General features: G+C 34.5%; 2 protein-coding genes across 2 annotated transcripts; one reads left to right on the plus strand and one right to left on the minus strand.

Moving 5' to 3' along the window:
- Positions 1-212: 212 nt before the first annotated feature.
- LOC106301759 lies at positions 213-1157 on the minus strand. The gene has a single exon (XM_013738233.1). It carries the CDS (start codon positions 1155-1157, stop codon positions 333-335), a length of 825 nt encoding a protein of 274 aa, XP_013593687.1. The 3' UTR covers positions 213-332.
- An 11883-nt stretch (positions 1158-13040) lies between these two features.
- LOC106295827 (auxin-responsive protein SAUR36) lies at positions 13041-13886 on the plus strand. The gene has a single exon (XM_013731825.1). It carries the CDS (start codon positions 13233-13235, stop codon positions 13710-13712), a length of 480 nt encoding a protein of 159 aa, XP_013587279.1. The 5' UTR covers positions 13041-13232; the 3' UTR covers positions 13713-13886.
- The last annotated feature ends 4603 nt before the right edge of the window (positions 13887-18489 follow it).

Here is an 18489-nt window from a genome sequence, read left to right on the forward strand (position 1 = left end):
AGCAGTTCACATTCTTTGAGAGTCCATCAAAATTATGTATGAGAAGAAACTTAGATCTAAGAGTGTTCTGTTTTTGTAGGTGCTGGATAAGCCTCCTAGCTAAACAAGTAAGCAACATTCCATTTCTCAGAAAAGAGGAAAACTTACAAAACCATATCATCTATACAAAATCTCAACATAACGGGATGATAACCGGCTCTGGCTGTCTCTATAGAATGAAACATCTAACATAACCGGGTGCAAACTCCACAGAAATTTACAAAATTTTGAAAACTTTCTACAACTAATCAAATCTTGATTCCACCATGAAGAAAACAAAGTTTTTTAATTTCCTAATTGGGCAATGCAACGACCTCGAAATCTTGGAGAAGAACCTGATCTTTAAACCCAGCAAGAAACTGACACAACCCTTCAAGAAACAGAGCTGCTTGATGCTCGCTCGTAGCTCCAACAATGTCCATGATCACACTCTTCCTCAAACGATTCGCGTCGACAAAGATACTCACAAGCTCCTCCATCTCTCCCTTGGCCGCATCCTCCACACCCGCCGAAGCTGCCGTCACCGCCGTCTTCTTCTTCTTCCCCACCTGATACGCCGAGATCCAGTTCTCCGAGACGCGAGACACGAACCCTCTCTGCGCTTTCCTCACACGGTCCATAAGAACAGGAACCATTAGCCTCATCGTACACTCTATCTGATCGATCCTCATCACCAGCTCGTCCGACGGATCTTTCCACGCGGTGGCGATCTTCAAGGGCTGGTTCACGAGGTCCGGAATCAAGCGGAGGGTGTCCTCGTCCTCGTAGTCGGAATCTTGATTCTCGCGGTCGATGAAGGAGCGGAGGAGGTTGGTGAGGAGGTAAGGATGGATGTCGCCGAGGAAGAGGAACGGCGTCTCGAGGGAGTTGCGCCACGAAGGGAAGAGGAGGTAAGGGATGGTGTTGGGGTCGGCGGCGAGGTCTAGGGTTTCGTAGTACAAGACGAGGTGGCGGAGGACGAGGTCGACGTTGGATGAGAGGACGGAGGCGGAGGCGGTGGAGGAGAGTGATTGGCGGAGGAGAGGGAGGCAGTTGTCGGTTAGGGTTTTGGACCAGTCGGAGTAGAAGTCGTTGAACCGGCGAGTGGGTTTCTTGCGGGAGAAGATAGAGAAAGGCATTTTCATTTGTTTCTTAGTTTTTTTCTTCTCGAGTGTTCTTTATATCATGAGGTTGCTCTGGTTTTTTGGAGGGAATGCGATATAACTGAATCGGTGATGTCGGTTATATTGGAAACTAAACCAGAAACTTCTGAATTTCAATTTCGTTCGGTTCAGTTATACCAGTCCAATCTGCTCTTAACCTCCCGTGAAACTAAATGAAATGTTCAATAGTCGGTACAAACGTTGGCTTCTCTATTCAATTATTTTGTGAAGGTCTGATGTACAGAGAATTTTGATGATATTGAACCGGATAGTTGTTATATATCTCACATACATTACAAAAAGAGTACTATTACCAATTACGCAAAAAGTTGTCTTGATTCATTAAATTCCTTTTGTGTACTCTTTTTATCCAAATTTTTTTATCCAGAAGTCGAAATTGTTAATTAGGATAACGTAAGTTTTATATTTGGAACGTAAGTTTTGACTTTTAGAAAATTAAATCATCCAAGAACTTGGCCTTGGTGGTCAATTTAGCTTCTCTTCAAGCCTTTTCTGAAAATTATATTGCCATCCATAGGGTCTGGGGAAACCATGGAACCAAATCAAGAGGTACTATCACAGTTTTGTTTGATCAACTCATTTAATCGATCTAATAAACACATTTTCTGACATGTATATACTATGCTCAGGAAAAAGCAGACCCTGAAGTTGTGGAAGACGATGAATTCTATCAGTAGTTGCTAAAGGAAAGTATATTAAGTTTACCCTAAAAAAAGTCATTCAGTTTTCTGATACAGACCGCTTTCTACGCCAAAATAAAAATCAGATGAAGACGAGAAAAGTTGTGGATCGAGGTGCCTCTAAGGACCTAAAGATTAAATTAACAAAACCATCATCTCTCTCTTTTTGTGTCTGAAGGCTGAGTTCTTAGGATTTTTTAGGACAAATCCGATGATTTTTCCTAAAAGTCGTGAAGCTTTAGTCTCGTCTTTGGGTGTTCGCCTGTTTTTAGAGGGATCTAGAGGTGCCTCAGCTAGCACCGGAGCGGATTGCCAGGCCCTCTGTCGTCGCAGCTTGAGAGACCTACTGGTTCGTCTTTGGTAAACCATCTCCGCTTAGCCTACTCCTCGTCAGCTTCGGTATAATTGAGGTTCTAGGAAATGCTTGTTAGGAATTAAAGTGGTTTTTGTTGCTTGAATGTAGTTCCAAGTTTGGTTCTTCTGAACAAACTCGGTTCTTTTTGATGTAATAGGTTTTTTTTTAATCTTTTTTGCAGCCTATTGCATTGGATTTGCTTTGAAGCAGACGAGATTGCAACTATTTGTAATCAGACTTTCATTAATTTGTTAGTGATATTTACATTTTTAGCAACAAAAAAAAAATAAACAGGTATAATGTTCACTAAAAGTTGTCACCTTCATTGCTCAGCGACTAGCAAGATCCATGCAAACAGCGGATTAGCTGAAAACCCTCTTTGGTCTCATATGTAAAGAAGTATACACTAATTTTAAGAAGTTTTTTTCCAGCGTACTAAACGTAAACATGTAATTACGAATAGTAAACAAATGCAAGACCATCTCATCCATTAATATATGCTAGAAATAATGCACTGTTTTATGTAGCCATGACAAGTTTCAAAAAAAAAAAAAATTATGTAGCCATGACAAAGTTTGTTTTCTTTATTCTCTTTGTCGTTTAATTGGTAAATAAATATAATTCATTTCCTGAAATCTAGTAAATTGATAGTTCGATAACACTATATATGATTTTAGGAATCTGATTATACCAACAGTGATTGGTGAATGATGTATAATTATTGACTAGTTTGGTGTTGGATTCTAGTGATTATATAATTCAAGTCAGAAAATGTCAAAAGGATAAGGAGCATGATTATATATTTAGCAGCAAAACATTAAGATCCGTGATTGGCGGATTAACAACAAGTGAACAGATTTAGAATATGGCCTCTCAAACTTTATTTTCATTTGATCATATTGTCTTTTTGTCCCCTAAACATATCTGACGTTTTACTTTCCCTGTTAGTCTTTCACTGCTCGTATTTTTGTCTCGTGCATACGGATTACGGCTCATCACCATTAAGGTGTTCTTGAAAGTGATCTTATTTCAGATTTCGAAAGTTTACCAAACACAGTTAAAAATATCTTAAGTTTTTTTGTTGTATTACACAATCACATAATTAAGTATTAAAGGGGTTAATGTTCAATAAATTATGATAATCTATTTACATAATTAAAACACATTGAATCTTATAAATAATACATCAAATTATATTATAAAACTGTGATATAACTTATTTCGTGCAATGGTCCCCCCATACATAGAATTATATATTTAAAATTGTCGTTATTTCAATCTCTACTCGGTCGGCTTGGGAGGATTCATCTGGTCTATTTTTTTTAAAAAAAAATCATCTGGTCTATTTAGTATTAAGTTACAAGTATTATTAAGTTATTAACATATCTAATTAGTTATATGATGATATATAGGTGTACAAATAATGAAGTTATGTTGTCACTAGAAGCTCTCGAAAGTTATCATCAAAGGATACATCTTTGAGTTATTGTCAAATTATTACATATTATCATGTGAAGCTTTTTGGAACTGGTTATCTAGATACTCATCCTGGATTATATGGTTATATCCCAAGATTTTTATTCCTTTCGTTGGTGGATAGAAGGCTAACTGTGAATCTGTGATCAATACTGTATCAAAATATTCGATTATGTCGGGTAGGCCATCAAAACAAAACACAAATCATGTAAACTTCTCATAGTAATCATTAAGTTCAGGACAACATGCAAAATTAAAAACATTCATTTAGTTCATAATCTCTGATGTTTTCTAGACATGCTGTAACAACTCAACTATGCTTTAACTAATAGAATAAGTAAATCAAAGCCAGCATATCCACGTTAGTTACATGTCATACATATTTTTTACAGAAATGGATTTGGGGAATGGAAGTTAAAGGAAAAAAAAAGTCACAAGGTAAGAACACATGCATGATGGGTATATTGTACCGAATGCTTCAAAATTAGGTACACGAAAGTACATACATTTGTTACTTCCTATCCTTCCCTTCGATAAAGCTCCCATTTTATTTCTTTTCATTTGTTTTTGGCCAAACAACTTTTTCAGAAGCAATATATTGTATTTAAGAAATGATGATGAATATGCTTAACCACATTTTTATAGTATATAATATACCTTTTTTATTTAATTTTTGAGACGAAATCTTACAATCTAAAGGATTTAGGAGTGGTCACTTTACCCGATACCCGAAGTGGCACCCGAACCCGATCCAAAAAAACCGAACCGAAATCCGAACCGAAGTAGCATAATATCCGAACGGGTATTGAATTAGGGGAGATTGAATATCCGAACCCGAATGGATATCCGAAAATAACCGAACATATGTATAATTAACCTTATATTTCTAGTTTACATCTCTCATTTTATATATAATATTTATATTGATACTACACATATTTTAACCTCATATGATATACCCGATCCGAACCTGAACGGATACCCGAACGTCCACCCCTAAAAAGATTAATAAAGTGACCATTGGATGAAGATAGTTCCACAAAACACTATTGAGAATGAGTGAGATTTATGAAAATTTCTTTTAACACCTAATAAAGATTTGTAATAAACGAGAGACCATTAAACCGTGGTCGAGACATATAAAATCAGCTTTCAAATTCATCATCTTCTTCGTCTTCTCTCATATTCTTACTTTTTTATTCAACTCTCTCTTTTTTCTTACAATTTACAGGACTTAGAATCTTCATCTCTCTCTTTGAGTCTTTTTCTTGTGCAAGACGACGAATCCAATGAGAGAGGGAGCATTCTTGCAGGATGTTGGACGCATTCTTACAGGATGTCGGGCCGCCATACTTGACGCTAGAGGAGAGGATGCTCCTCTTTAACCGATCATCATCGAAAACGACGACGACTGCAGTAGAACTGTCTCAGATTTTCAATTTTTTTTAAATCTATGTTTATAGACCTAGTTGCGGAAACAATAATTACCAGATCCATAAGATCTCAGAGAAAGATGAAGAATAAGATGAAGAAAATAGATTAAAAAGATGAAGAAGAAAGATAACATAGACCCTTATTTTATTGTTGTAACATTAGACTAGTGATGACATGGCAAATCCGAGTTGATGACATGGCGGATGACATGAAAAATCGGTTAGCCAGCCGCCAAACGAATATATAACTCAGCCTAAATAAATCAGCCCTCGTGTACAATGTAAGTCAGCCGAAATATGGATACTATTTCACTAATTAATCTTTTGCTAATAAACCAGTCGTAATTAGGATGCAAAAACATAAGTCAGCCGTATCGTCAAATAAATCAGTCGTAATTAGGATGCAAAATCATAAGTCAGCAGTATCGTCAAATAAATGAGCCGTCAAACGAATGCTATTCTAGTAATTAATCTTTCGCTAATAAGTCAGTCGTAAATAAGCTGAGTTTACTGTTAATCCATCCAATTACAGATGATTAAATATAACTCAGCCGTAACAACATCCCATAAGTCGGTCGTAAGTTCAATAACTCAGCCAGTCGATGTTCATTAACTCAGCCGTGTAAACATAACTCAGCCATGTTTTAACTATAACTCAACCGAATTTTCCAGAAATCTAACTGCCGATGTATATCTTAGCCGTAACGCGTGTACGTAAGTCAGCCATTATCCCATAAATCAGCCATATTTCTGTAAATCAGCCGTAACTAACAGCTGACTTATGTTCTTTAGTCTGCCGGGTACTCTTATAATCTAAAGAATGCATTCATATTCTAGTTGACCAACCGTGATTGAAAGTCAATCCCCATATAAATATGGGAAGTTTACTCAAGCATTACATATTTTAGTACAATTGACTAGAATCATACAAATCTTTTTTTTATTACTACGATTTTTTTTACACCAAACGTGCCCTTTTTTATGTTATGAGAAAAAACATATTTACATAAATGTCATTACTTTTTAGTGCCACATAAGTAAAAACCCGACGTCACGTAGGAATTTTGTTCCGTATTTTCATTAAGTCAGCCGTAAAGCTCTATATACGTCGTTACGACTGAGTTATTGCTACGTTGCAGCTGAATTAAACAACACGACTGACTTAAGAGAAAACGTCTGACTTAAGAACATAAGTCAGCTGTTAGTTACAGCTGATCTACAGAAATCTGGCTGATTTATGGGTAACGGCTGACTTACGTAATGGCTGACTTACGTACACGCGTTACAGCTGACTTATACATAGGCAATTTGATTTCTGGAAAATTTGGTCGAGTTATAGTTAAGACATGGCTGAGTTATGCTTACACAGCTGAGTTAATGAACATCGACTGGCTGAGTTATTGAATTTACGACCGACTTATGGGATGTTGTTACGGCTGAGTTATATTTAATCATCCGTAATTGGATGGATTAACAGTAAACTCAGCATATTTACGGCTGACTTATTAGCGAAAGATTAATTACTAGTATAGCATTCGTTTGACGGCTGATTTATTTGACGATACGGCTGACTTATGATTTTGCATCCTAATTACGACTGATTTATTAGCAAAAGATTAATTACTGAAATAGTATCCACGTTTCGGCTGACTTACATTGTACATGAGAGCTGATTTATTTAGGCTGAGTTATATATTCGTTTGGCGGCTGACTAACCGATTTTCCATGTCATCCACCATGTCATCACTAGTCTAATGTTACAACAATAAAATAAGGGTCTATGTTATCTTTCTTCTTTATCTTTTTTATCTATTTTATTCATCTTATTCTTCATCTTTCTCTGAGATCTTATGGATCTGGTAATTATTGTTTCCGCAACTAGGTCTATAAACATAGATTTTAAAAAAATGAAAATTTGAGACAGTTCTACTGCAGTCGTCGTCGTTTTCGATGATGATCGGTTAAAGAGGAGCTTCCTCTCCTCTAGTGTCATGTATGGCGGCCCGACATCCTGTAAGAATGCGTCCGACATCCTGCAAGAATGCTCCCTCTCTCATTGGATTCATCGTCTTGCAGAAGAAGAAGACTCAAAGAGAGAGATGAAGATGCTAAGTCCTGTAAATTGTAAGAAAAATTGAGAGAGTTGAATAAAAAAGTAAGAAAATGAGAGAAGACGAAGAAGATGATGAATCTGAAAGGTGATTTTATATGTTTGATGACTCAGATGGTGCGTCATCTGAATATGATAACTTTAGTTCATACAGTGAGTCTTCAACACATACGTTATGGCTGAATTATGCATACGTTACGGCTGAGTTATGCATACGTTACGACTGAGTTTATAATTTTTTTTATAACTTTATAGTTCTATACTTTAGGGTTTGAAGTTCAAATTTACGAAAAGATTAAAGTTTTAATATTCTATTCAAAAGATAAAATTTACAATTTTATAACTTTATAGTTCTATAGTTTAGGGTTTGAGGTTCAAATTTAAGAAAATATTAAAGTTTTATATTGTGTTCAGAGTTGAAGGAATGATTTTGTTCCCGCCCAAAATATGGAACATCGCGAAACAAATTACACTTGATGGCTGAGTTATAGGAACGTTACGGCTGGCTTATACTATTCAGATTTGTTACGAATGAGTTATGCATACTTTACGGCAGAGAGAGAGAGAGAGAGAGAGAGAGAGAGAGAGAGAGATGAGGAGGCTAAGTTCCGTCAATTGTAAGGCTATAGTTTAGTGATTGCAAGAGAACATTTATAAGTGAGCATATATCAACCGAATTTGAGTTTTAGGGTATATTTGTATAAATGATTGTAAGAGAACATATATAAGTGAACATATATCAACTGAATTTGAGTTTAGGGTATATTTGTATAAGTAATCGTAAGAGAACATATATCTCAGGACTAAACTAAAGTCTCAACTTGAAAATTCAAGAAACTATACACATTCAGTTGATTTATATTCACATGATATTGATAAGATGATCTTCAATATACCTTTTTAAAGTACTTGAATTCAATTTTCTGATTTTAGGGTATGTTTGGGATATGGTTGAGTAATCTAAACGACACAGCTGAGTTATATAAACGATACGGTTGAGTTATCTAAACGACACGGCTGAGTTATATAAACGATACGACGATTTGGGATAAGACGCTTGCGGAGACGATTTCTGAGTTGAAGGAATGATTTTATTCCCGTCCAAATATGAAACGTCGCGAAAAAATTACACTTGACGGCTGACTTATAGGGCTGACTTATAGGAACATTACGGTTGACTTATACCATTCAGATACATTACGGTTAAATTATGCATACTTACAGCTGAGTTATGCATACGTTACGGATGAGTTTAATTCTAAACCAACCCTAATCTAAAACCTAAAAACAAAAAAGCTTGATGACGTCGTTAACAAAATCTAAACCTAACTAAATCACCGTGTGTTTCTTCCACATCACGAGGCCGCAAGGTCATTATTGTTTTCTTCCTTCTCCGCCGCAGTCCCGTTACCACGAGAGCTCCGACATCTTCAAGTCACACAACGGTTTTGTTACCTCCTCCACCACCAAGCTCCTCTGCTTTGTCCACCTTCCAGTAACAAGAACAAATTGTTATAAGAAATGAATGATGATGTATGAATCTCTCTTGTTTACAAGACAGAAAGTGAGAGAGATGAAGAAGATCTGGGACTGTGAAGAACTCCCGAAGAAAAGAAAAGAAGAGAAGGAGACGTCAAGTAGAAGAGAGAAAATGAAGAAAAAAAAACATTTTAGACCATTAATCAAAACTAATCAATGGTCAAGAATCGTAATCCTTGTACTAAAAAAACTAACCAATGAGAAAGAAGTTAGAAGATAATCCCAAGATGGATTTGTAGCCCTTAGATTAAAACAATTAATGCTTAATGTTTTAATTTTGATGGTTAAAATTATATTTTATATTAAACTGTATTTTTGATAAAGTTTTAAATTTTAAAACTTGGACTTTATTATGTTGATTTTTTGATGTGTGGTTTAAATATGAAATTTTAAGTTTTTTATATTTAATATTTGTAGTTTAAATTTTAAAATACTATAATTTTATATTGAAAATATTGAACCCTTAGACTAAAATCAATCAATGGTCAAGAAAAAGCAATATAATTTCAATTTTAGTTCTTTTCAATTTTTTAAAAAAATTACTTAAATTTAAAGAATATAGTTACGAGTTTAAATCAAAAATTTAAATGGAATTTTAAATTAAAGATTATTATTTTTTAAATGATTAAAATTTGAATTTAACTCTAAACTATAAACCTAAACCTTAAACTTTGAATAATAAAAATATATCAGATTTAATGTTTAAAGATAAACTTTATAATTTTTTATAAATTTATAATTCTATAGTTTAGGATTTGAGGTTTAGATTTAAGAAAATATTAAAGTTATAGTCTTGTAAATAAGAATTGTATAAGTGATTGTAAGAGAACATATATCTCAAGATCAAATTAAAGTATTAACTTCAAGAAACTATACACATTTAGTTGATTTATATTCACTTGATATTGATAAGATGATCTTCAATATAACTTCTTAAAGTACTTGAATTCAGTTTTTCGATTTTAGGGTATGTTTGAGGTATTGCTGATTTATATAAACGATATAGCTGAGTTATCTAAACTATACGGCTGAGTTATCTAAACATTTTCTGATTTTAGGGTATGTTTGAGGTATGATTGAGTTATGTAAACGACACGACTGAGATATATAAACGACACGGCTGAGTAGTGTCAACGTAGCATAAATCAAACACAAAATACATGGGTTAGTTATGTTTTTTACATAGAAAACCAAAAATACAGGTTTTCTACACCATTCCGGTGATAACTCGTCCATGTATCCAAGTTTCAATGAACTCCTCTGTGTCGTCTCTGTTGAATCCATTCCGGCTTACAAAACTAAACCAGAAATTAAAAATAAAATCAAACCACTAAATTTCCCTATCTCGGTTTACACTAAACCAAATTTAAAAAAAAAAACTAGACCTAAAAAAAAAAACTCCAGCCGCCTCGATGTTCTGTCTTCTCTAGCTGAGCTATCTAAACATTTTCTGATTTTAGGGTATGTTTGAGGTATGACTGAGTTATGTAAACGACACGGCTGAGATATATAAACGACACGGCTGAGTAGTGTCAACATATCATAAATCAAACACAAAATACATGGGTTAGTTATGTTTTTTACATAGAAAACCAAAAATACAGGTTTTCTACACCATTCCGGTGATAACTCGTCCATGTATCCAAGTTTCAATGAACTCCTCTGTGTCGTCTCTGTTGAATCCATTCCGACTTACAAAACTAAACCAGAAATTAAAAATAAAATCAAACCACTACATTTCCCTATTTCGGTTTACACTAAACCAAATTTAAAAAAAAACCTAGACCTAAAAAAAAAAACTCTAGCCGCCTCGATGTTTTGTCTTCTCCAGCCTCTGGCTCTCTCTTCTCTCGGACCTCCTCTTCGCCTCCTGCCTCCGGATCTGTTCTCTCTGCCTCAACCTTGAGCAAAGAACAATCCAAAGTAGCGGACTTTAACAACTACAAATCCCACTACAATCCAACAATGTTACGAGATGAAGATAAGTAAAAAGAAGTGAGAGGAGGGGGGAAGAGAGACCTTGGTCTGCGGCAGTTCGGTGATGGAACAAAAGAGAGACCTCCAGTCACCTCGTATCGTCAGGTCTCTTGTGCTTCCTCCAACTTCCTTTACCAAAAAAAACAAATCAAAATCAGATTCAAAGGAGAGAAAGAGAGAGGGAGAGAGGGAAATAAGAAGAGAATCAGATCGTGAGTGAGAGAGAGAGAGAGAGAGAGAGAGAGAGAGAGAGAGAGAGAGAGAGATGGCGGATGGTGGTGGTGACGAATCTGAGAAGCGATGGTGGTGGTGACGAATGATGGCGGATGGGAAAGATGGCGATGGTGGTGGTGACGAGTGAATGAGCGGTGGTGGTGGTGACGAGCGGAAGGAGAGATGGCGATGGTGGTGGTGGTGAGGAGGTCAAACGTGATGGATTGGAGGAGAAGGAGGCGTCACACAGAGAGAGAGAGAGATTTGTGTGTTAGGTTAAGAATTGTTATCCATGCAGTATAGAAGCTGACCAATAAAAAGGAAGGTAGAGGATAATCAAACGATAGATTTGTTGACTTGGATTGTTATTACTGATGTGGATTTAGTTTTTAAAAGTAATTTCAATTAAAAAAAGCTAACCAAAAGTCTTTATTGTCATTTACTAGGGATATCCAAACATTATAGTAATTTAAAAAAGATTTATAACACTCTAGTAATAAACCAATTTTTCTATAACATTCTACTAATTTTCTCTATAAATATTGATCAATATCAAATAATTGATTCTATGTAGAAGAGTTACCAACTAAAAAGTGTGACGCTAGTCTGAATTTTGGTATAGAAAATCTCGAACTGGTAACAAAAACATGTCTTAGTCACATATATTTTTAAAACTTGTTGGAATATTATGATTTTTTAAGAGAAAAGGAAAGGGAGCACTTTCTGTGAACCGAAGCATGTTACGCAGATTGTACGCGCCGTGCCGACTGCCGACCAAATCTCTAATCCATGTCTCTCCTACACACATGTTTGGCTTTTGTCTTCATCCTCTGTTTTATTAAAAAGGAATAAAAAAATTTCTCACAATATTTATTTTGTTTGACCTGAAGTAACTTCATATCTGTAGAAGGTTTATGTTTGATCTCCATATCTGAGGTATATCTTTAAACATGGCCGTTTATGTTTTTCTTTATTTTATTATGGATATAGATCCAGTTTTCTTATCAAACTTAGACTAAGACTTAACTAGTCCATATACATAGTAGACTGATAGACACGCCCATATGTGCATGTACACTAGACGACATATTGAACATTTAGATGATTAAACAAATGACTATAATAACAAAAAACTCAGATCGGGCCTTTATATTCAGTTACAACAACAAACATTGTTTTAACTCACTTGCGTAAGCATAAAAGTTTCACTAGCTAGTGTGTTTATCATGGTGTTTGATAACAAGTGACACATAAAAATCACTCTGGATATTTCAAATAAAGAAAATATAATAGAAAACGTGTCATATATAGAATCACTGACACCATGCTGATGCATCAACATTCAAAAGTTTTTTTTTGTAACTGGACATTCAAAAGTTCTTATACAACGATCTTGTAACCAAAGAAAAACTTAGGAAAATGAAATTATTAAAAGGAAACTTTTGGGTCAGGTCAACACTTAAATTGCATATTACCGTACAATAGTTGAGCCTGAGTTTGAAAAGCCTTTGCACATTAATTGAGAGTTTGACCTTCAAACGTTAACACGCTATGACTTTTCACTAATGATACACACCAATACACCATACAAAAAGGTCTGGTCACCGAAAACATAAGCTTAACCATTAATTCGTTCTGCTTCTTGTTATAAAATCATGAATAGCATGTTATTTTTTTGTTCAACAATTTGACAAATACTCTTGAATGAAGAGTTCGGTCTTACCTGAAAATAGCCTCCTGTGCGTAAACAGCAACGAAGGTTCGATAAACATAAATTTCTCGTGATACGAAGAATTAATTTTGTTTTAGGAAAGTAAAATCTCTTTGTTAACTTTACATGATAGAGAACACAATGAATAAATTCTTTCAAGAAAAAAAAAACTGTAAAATACACATCAAACTATTTACAAGAAAATAAAAATAAAAATATTTTGGTATTAGTGACATGTTAAAACACCACATCAAATATGCACATGTGATGTGGTATATACACGCACGCACACTCAAATTACCGTTCAACGGTCACACCTCAAAGGCTATATAAAGAGGGTTGCTTTGCTCTATTCTCAGAACCAACTCAGTCTTCTTCTTCATCTTGAACTGTAACACAAAACAGAGAGCGACGTATAGCAAACCAAAGCTCCATTCTTTTCGATCTAACCATCTTCTCCACTTCAAACCCATTTCTGAAACGTATTTTTAAATCATAATTTCTCCTAAAGTTTTCATTTTTGTTTCTGAATAACAATGAAGAGGCTCCGAGGTTTCAAGATTGGACACAGGTTCGTTAAGATCTTCAAATGGATAATCCGAACTAGAAGAATCCAAACCGGGAAACGCCAATGTCTGACCGGAATCCTCAACCCGGTTCAAAAAATCTGTTCTTTAGCACGGTGCCTCCGTCGTGGAGCTAATAGACTCTGCGGAGGAAAGAAAACGGGTCAGACCCGGTTAGGTAACGAACCGAAACCGGCGGCTGTTCCCAAGGGACATTTAGTGGTTCACGTGGGAGAAGCCGGCGACGATACGCGGCGCGTGGTGGTTCCGGTGATTTACTTTAACCATCCTCTGTTCGGAGAGTTGCTGAAGCAGGCGGAACGGGTTTACGGGTTTGAACAATCGGGTCGGATTACGATACCTTGTCGGGTATCGGATTTTGAGAAGGTTCAGATGAGGATCGCCGCGTGGGATCGTTGTCGGCAGAAGCGGACTTTCAAGATTCTCTAATTTTGACTTCAATAAATAAATAAAAACAAATAAATATTTAGCTTTTTTTTTTCTTCTCCTAGATGAGGAAAAAAAAGAGTGCAAATATCAATTACAGAGATGTGACTTCCATCCACTTTATGTGAATAACTCAATAGATTATACAAACATACCAATACATTTTAATCTGATGTCATTCGAGTATGTCTTTGTTTTGTTTTCGGTTTAACTTGTATCAAGAATTGCATATGATTCTTTGGAAATATTGAGACTGATAATTTAGAGACTCTCGTTTCTATTGAATCTGATTATTTAGAGTTAAGGTTAGAGTTAGTTCGATTGAAACCAAATACACTTTGAATTTAATGAGCTAGTTAAAGTACAGTTGATAGGTTTAGTGTTGTTGTATCTGTAATAATTTTTGATAAGACCTTGGTGGTTAATGGTTAGTCATAATGTGGCTTACTATTACCACACTTTAAATTTTGTCTATTAAACCCCAACCATACTTCTATAATCGACGCAATCTACTATCTCTCCACTATCATCTTAAAGCCTTTAATCTTATCCGCTTTCTCTTCTATAATCTCTTCTCTGTTCGTATTGGTATGGTTTCAAAGTATCCATATTCGCAGTCTTCTAGTTATATAGGACTTCTTAACAGTCAACACGAAACTGTTAACCATGAAAACTACCCTTATGGAAGTTTTCATTCTAGTGTGAACCTTGGAGCATCGGAAATCCCCCCTTTCAGTTCCCAACAACCTGACGTGCCAGATCAACCTGTAGTCACACCAGTGGAGCGTAGGGAGAGAAAGAAATGGACGCCTGCTATGGACGAGGTTCTGATAAGTGGCTGGCTGAACACATCTAAGGATGTTGTTGTTGGAAACGATCAAAATGCACGGACCTTCTGGGAACGTGTTGAGGCATATTACAAAGCAAGTCCTCACGGTAGAGCGGGTGGTGTGATGACAGAGCATCTCCATTGTAAGCAGAGGTGGCACAAAATAAATGACTTGACGAACAAGTTCTGTGGTGCATTTGCAACAGCAGAGAGACAAATGACTTCTGGCCAGAACGACACTGATGTTTGTAACTTGGACGGGAAAAAAAAAATCCAACGTTTAGTTTCTATGAGTTCAATAAAATGTTTGTTTTTTTTATTTTTTCATGTTTGTAATTTTTTTCCCAATTTTGTAAATTTCTCATGTTTTCAATTTTAATGTTATATGTTTTATTTTAAATTTTTATTCTATATGTCATTACTTATTTTAAATTTTTATTCTATATGTCATTACTTATTTTAAATTTTTATTCTATATGTCATTACTTATTTTAAATTTTTATTCTATATGTCATTACTTATTTTAAATTTTTATTCTATATGTCATTACTTATTTTAAATTTTTATTCTATATGTCATTACTTATTTTAAATTTTTATTCTATATGTCATTACTTATTTTAAATTTTTATTCTATATGTCATTACTTATTTTAAATTTTTATTCTATATGTCATTACTTATTTTAAATTTTTATTCTATATGTCATTACTTATTTTAAATTTTTATTCTATATGTCATTACTTATTTTAAATTTTTATTCTATATGTCATTACTTATTTTAATTTCAATTTTAATGTTATATGTTTTATTTTAAATTTTTATTCTATATGTCATTACTTATTTTAAATTTTTATTCTATATGTCATTACTAAGAAACATCAAAAAGTCCTACCAATAATCTAATTTTTTGGGATTGTCCTTAACTTTGGTCCTTAACCTCAAAATAACAATAAATTAATCTAAGGACCAGACAATTAGTCCTAGCAATAATCATGGTCTTAGTAATGAAAATACAATTCATTTATATATTGTAATACAGAAAGTAGAAACTCTAAATATTCTGCGTTCCGGCTAGATGTCATTGTTGTTTTGTTTCTTATTACACAAAGTGTTTTGTGTAACATCTGTCATGAGAGTATATGTTACCAACACGAACATATCAAGAGTTTATTAGAACGTGGGGTTAGTTAAGATATTATGTAGCACGGTTATTTGTTGGGCAAATCTCCAAAATAGCACATTTCTAAGTTTATATCACAAAAATAACATTCAAAAACTAAAATGACCAAAATAGCACCTTTCTAAATTTATCCTTTGAAAATTTTAATTTTTTTATTTTTCAAAATTTGAAATCTTATCCCCAAAACCTCATTTCTCAACTCTAAACCCTAAACCCTAAACTCTAAACCCTAAACTCTAAACCATAAACCCTAAACCCTAAACCCTAAAATCTAAAATCTAAACCCTAAACCCTAAACTCTAAACCATAAACCCTAAACCCTAAACCCTAAAATCTAAAATCTAAACCCTAAACCCTAAACTCTAAACCCTAAACCCTAAATCTTAAACTCCACCCTTTAACTCTAAACCCTAAGTTTGTGACTTTTGATAAAACATTAAATGCTATTTTTGTGACTTTTGATATTGAGTGCTAGTTTGGGAACATAAACTTGATTTAGTGCTATTTTTGTCTTTTTCTCTTATTTGTTGGATGGATATATACATCATTTGTAAAGTTTGACAAGGCATATTCATATTGAGATAAGGTCTTGACTAGTGAAATAAACCGACTTTGAATTGTGTATATATCTTTGTGTTTACACTCTAATGAATCAAAGTTAATTTGATAACAAATCACGAATTTTATATTATTATGGTTACGCTTGTGCATCGAAGTTAAAGTTTCTGCAACATAAGTTTTGTGATTTTTAAGCAAAAAAAAAGGTTTTGTGAGTAAAAACAGATCATGAATCCAACTTACTAATTGAAGTTCGGCGAAGTTAGACGTATAGGAAAGATGAAATATCGTTCTCAGAATTTCAATAGGTAGGAAACTTATTAATGTTAGTAGGGAAAATGTGGTTTGGAGCTAGTGTACTGACCAATATAAAGAATACAAAGATTTAACTTTTATAAGTCTTTGCAATTTGTATCTTTTTAGGATTATCTAATAATGTTAAACAAAGATTTTAGATGTAGAAAATTAGAAATAAGATTGATGGACACCAGTACAAATGTGAGCAACAGATACAATATACTTATGATTCAAAGCGTACGATTTCAATAAACTAGGCATCTAGCTGGAGGTTCGACCCCTCCCTCTAGCGGTTTCTTTTTATTTTTCGTTGATTAACTCACTATTTTTTTTCGTGCATCTAAACCAAATAGGAGAACTATCACAGCTCTAAGAAAAATGGCATTGACAACATTGTGATAATCTCAGTTTGTTCTGAAGCATAAAAATATTGAGATAGTCATTTTAGCCTTTACTTCATGGAATCGAATTATTGTTATTTAGTTTTGCTTGCTTCAAGATCTTAACCACTTTCTTGCACCTAATGTGTTTTGGGGTCTTTCTATGGTTGGCTGGTATATTTTTGGTCAACCGAGTCATGGTAACTCTCGGAAAGCTTTTACAGAGCAATGTTACTTTTGAAAGCAACTTTGAAGAATTTGAATGATTCTGAGAAAGTCAAGAAGACTAAACTTTGATCAATTCGCTTGTATAAATTTATTAAGCTAGTGCGACCAAAACCGTGCATACGGCAAAAATTGTTATTAGAAAATAGCACAATAGTTTATAACAATTTGTGAAATAAAGCACTGTGACACTACAAAAAAAAAAAGGTATTGATAGCATACTATGATTGAGTTGATTTTCAAACTGCTGTCATAGATAAGTTTTTAATTTTTGGTCCATATTCATAACAGTGATTTAGTGCTATCACGAAAAATTAACAAAGCGGGAATAAAAAACACGCATACTGCCTAAAAATTAGAAAAGCGCTAAAGTTATAAAAATTTTCCCCTTATCAATAACACTTTCTATATTTAAAGGTGAAAAATCAGAGTCACCAAATAGAATTATCGAGGAGAAAAAAAAAACACCTAGGAAAAACAAAGGGTTGAAAGTCGACCACCGTTGTGCGACTTTCACCACCACCACTGAAAACTTCTCTCTCTCTCTCTCTCTCTCTCTCTCTCTCTCTCTCTCTCTCTCTCTCTGTTTTGTATCCCTCTTTGTACCAAACCCTAATTTTCGTTTGGTGTGTTGACCGTGAATTTACAGAGAGCGATGTCCCGTGTTCAAACCCTCCGATTAGCTCTCCAGCAGCCATCTACGGCGGAGGTGGGTTTCTCTCCTAACCCTTGAATTACTTCTTTTTCCTCTCCTTGATAATATTCTTGTTATAAAGTATGAATCTTTCTGTGGTAGGTTTGTTCCACCGTGAAGTGTCAGCTATAGTGGTTGACTTGGGTTCGCACACTTGCAAGGCTAGCTACGTCGGCGAAGATGTTCCCAAGGCCGTTTTCCCTTTCGTAAAGTTCACTCCTTTTTCGCCAGAGCTTGGTGTTATTGTAGATTTGCGTTTTAATCCCTTGTTTCTTCAAACATTTTAGTTAATAACTTAAGGGTTCTTCTTAGAGTAATTGCACTCTACACACAAACAAAATATCATAATTAGGTGGATACACATTTTGGATTTGCTTAGGTTTTGTCGACATTTCTATGACCAATATACCACTATTTTTATTTGATCATAAGTTCATAACCTAAGACCATCTCCATCAATAAGGAGCCCTTAAGGGTACTTAACAATTAATTAGTAATAAAAACAATGATTGTAAGGGTTAAGGACCTTTGTTTAGCTAAATTAATTTTTCTTTGTCCAATGGTAGGACCTCATAGGGGTCCTTAATTATTAATTTTTTTTAAAAGTAAAATGATT

The sequence above is a fragment of the Brassica oleracea genome, chromosome C1, assembly GCF_000695525.1.
Source record: "Brassica oleracea var. oleracea cultivar TO1000 chromosome C1, BOL, whole genome shotgun sequence".
NCBI lineage: Eukaryota > Viridiplantae > Streptophyta > Magnoliopsida > Brassicales > Brassicaceae > Brassica > Brassica oleracea.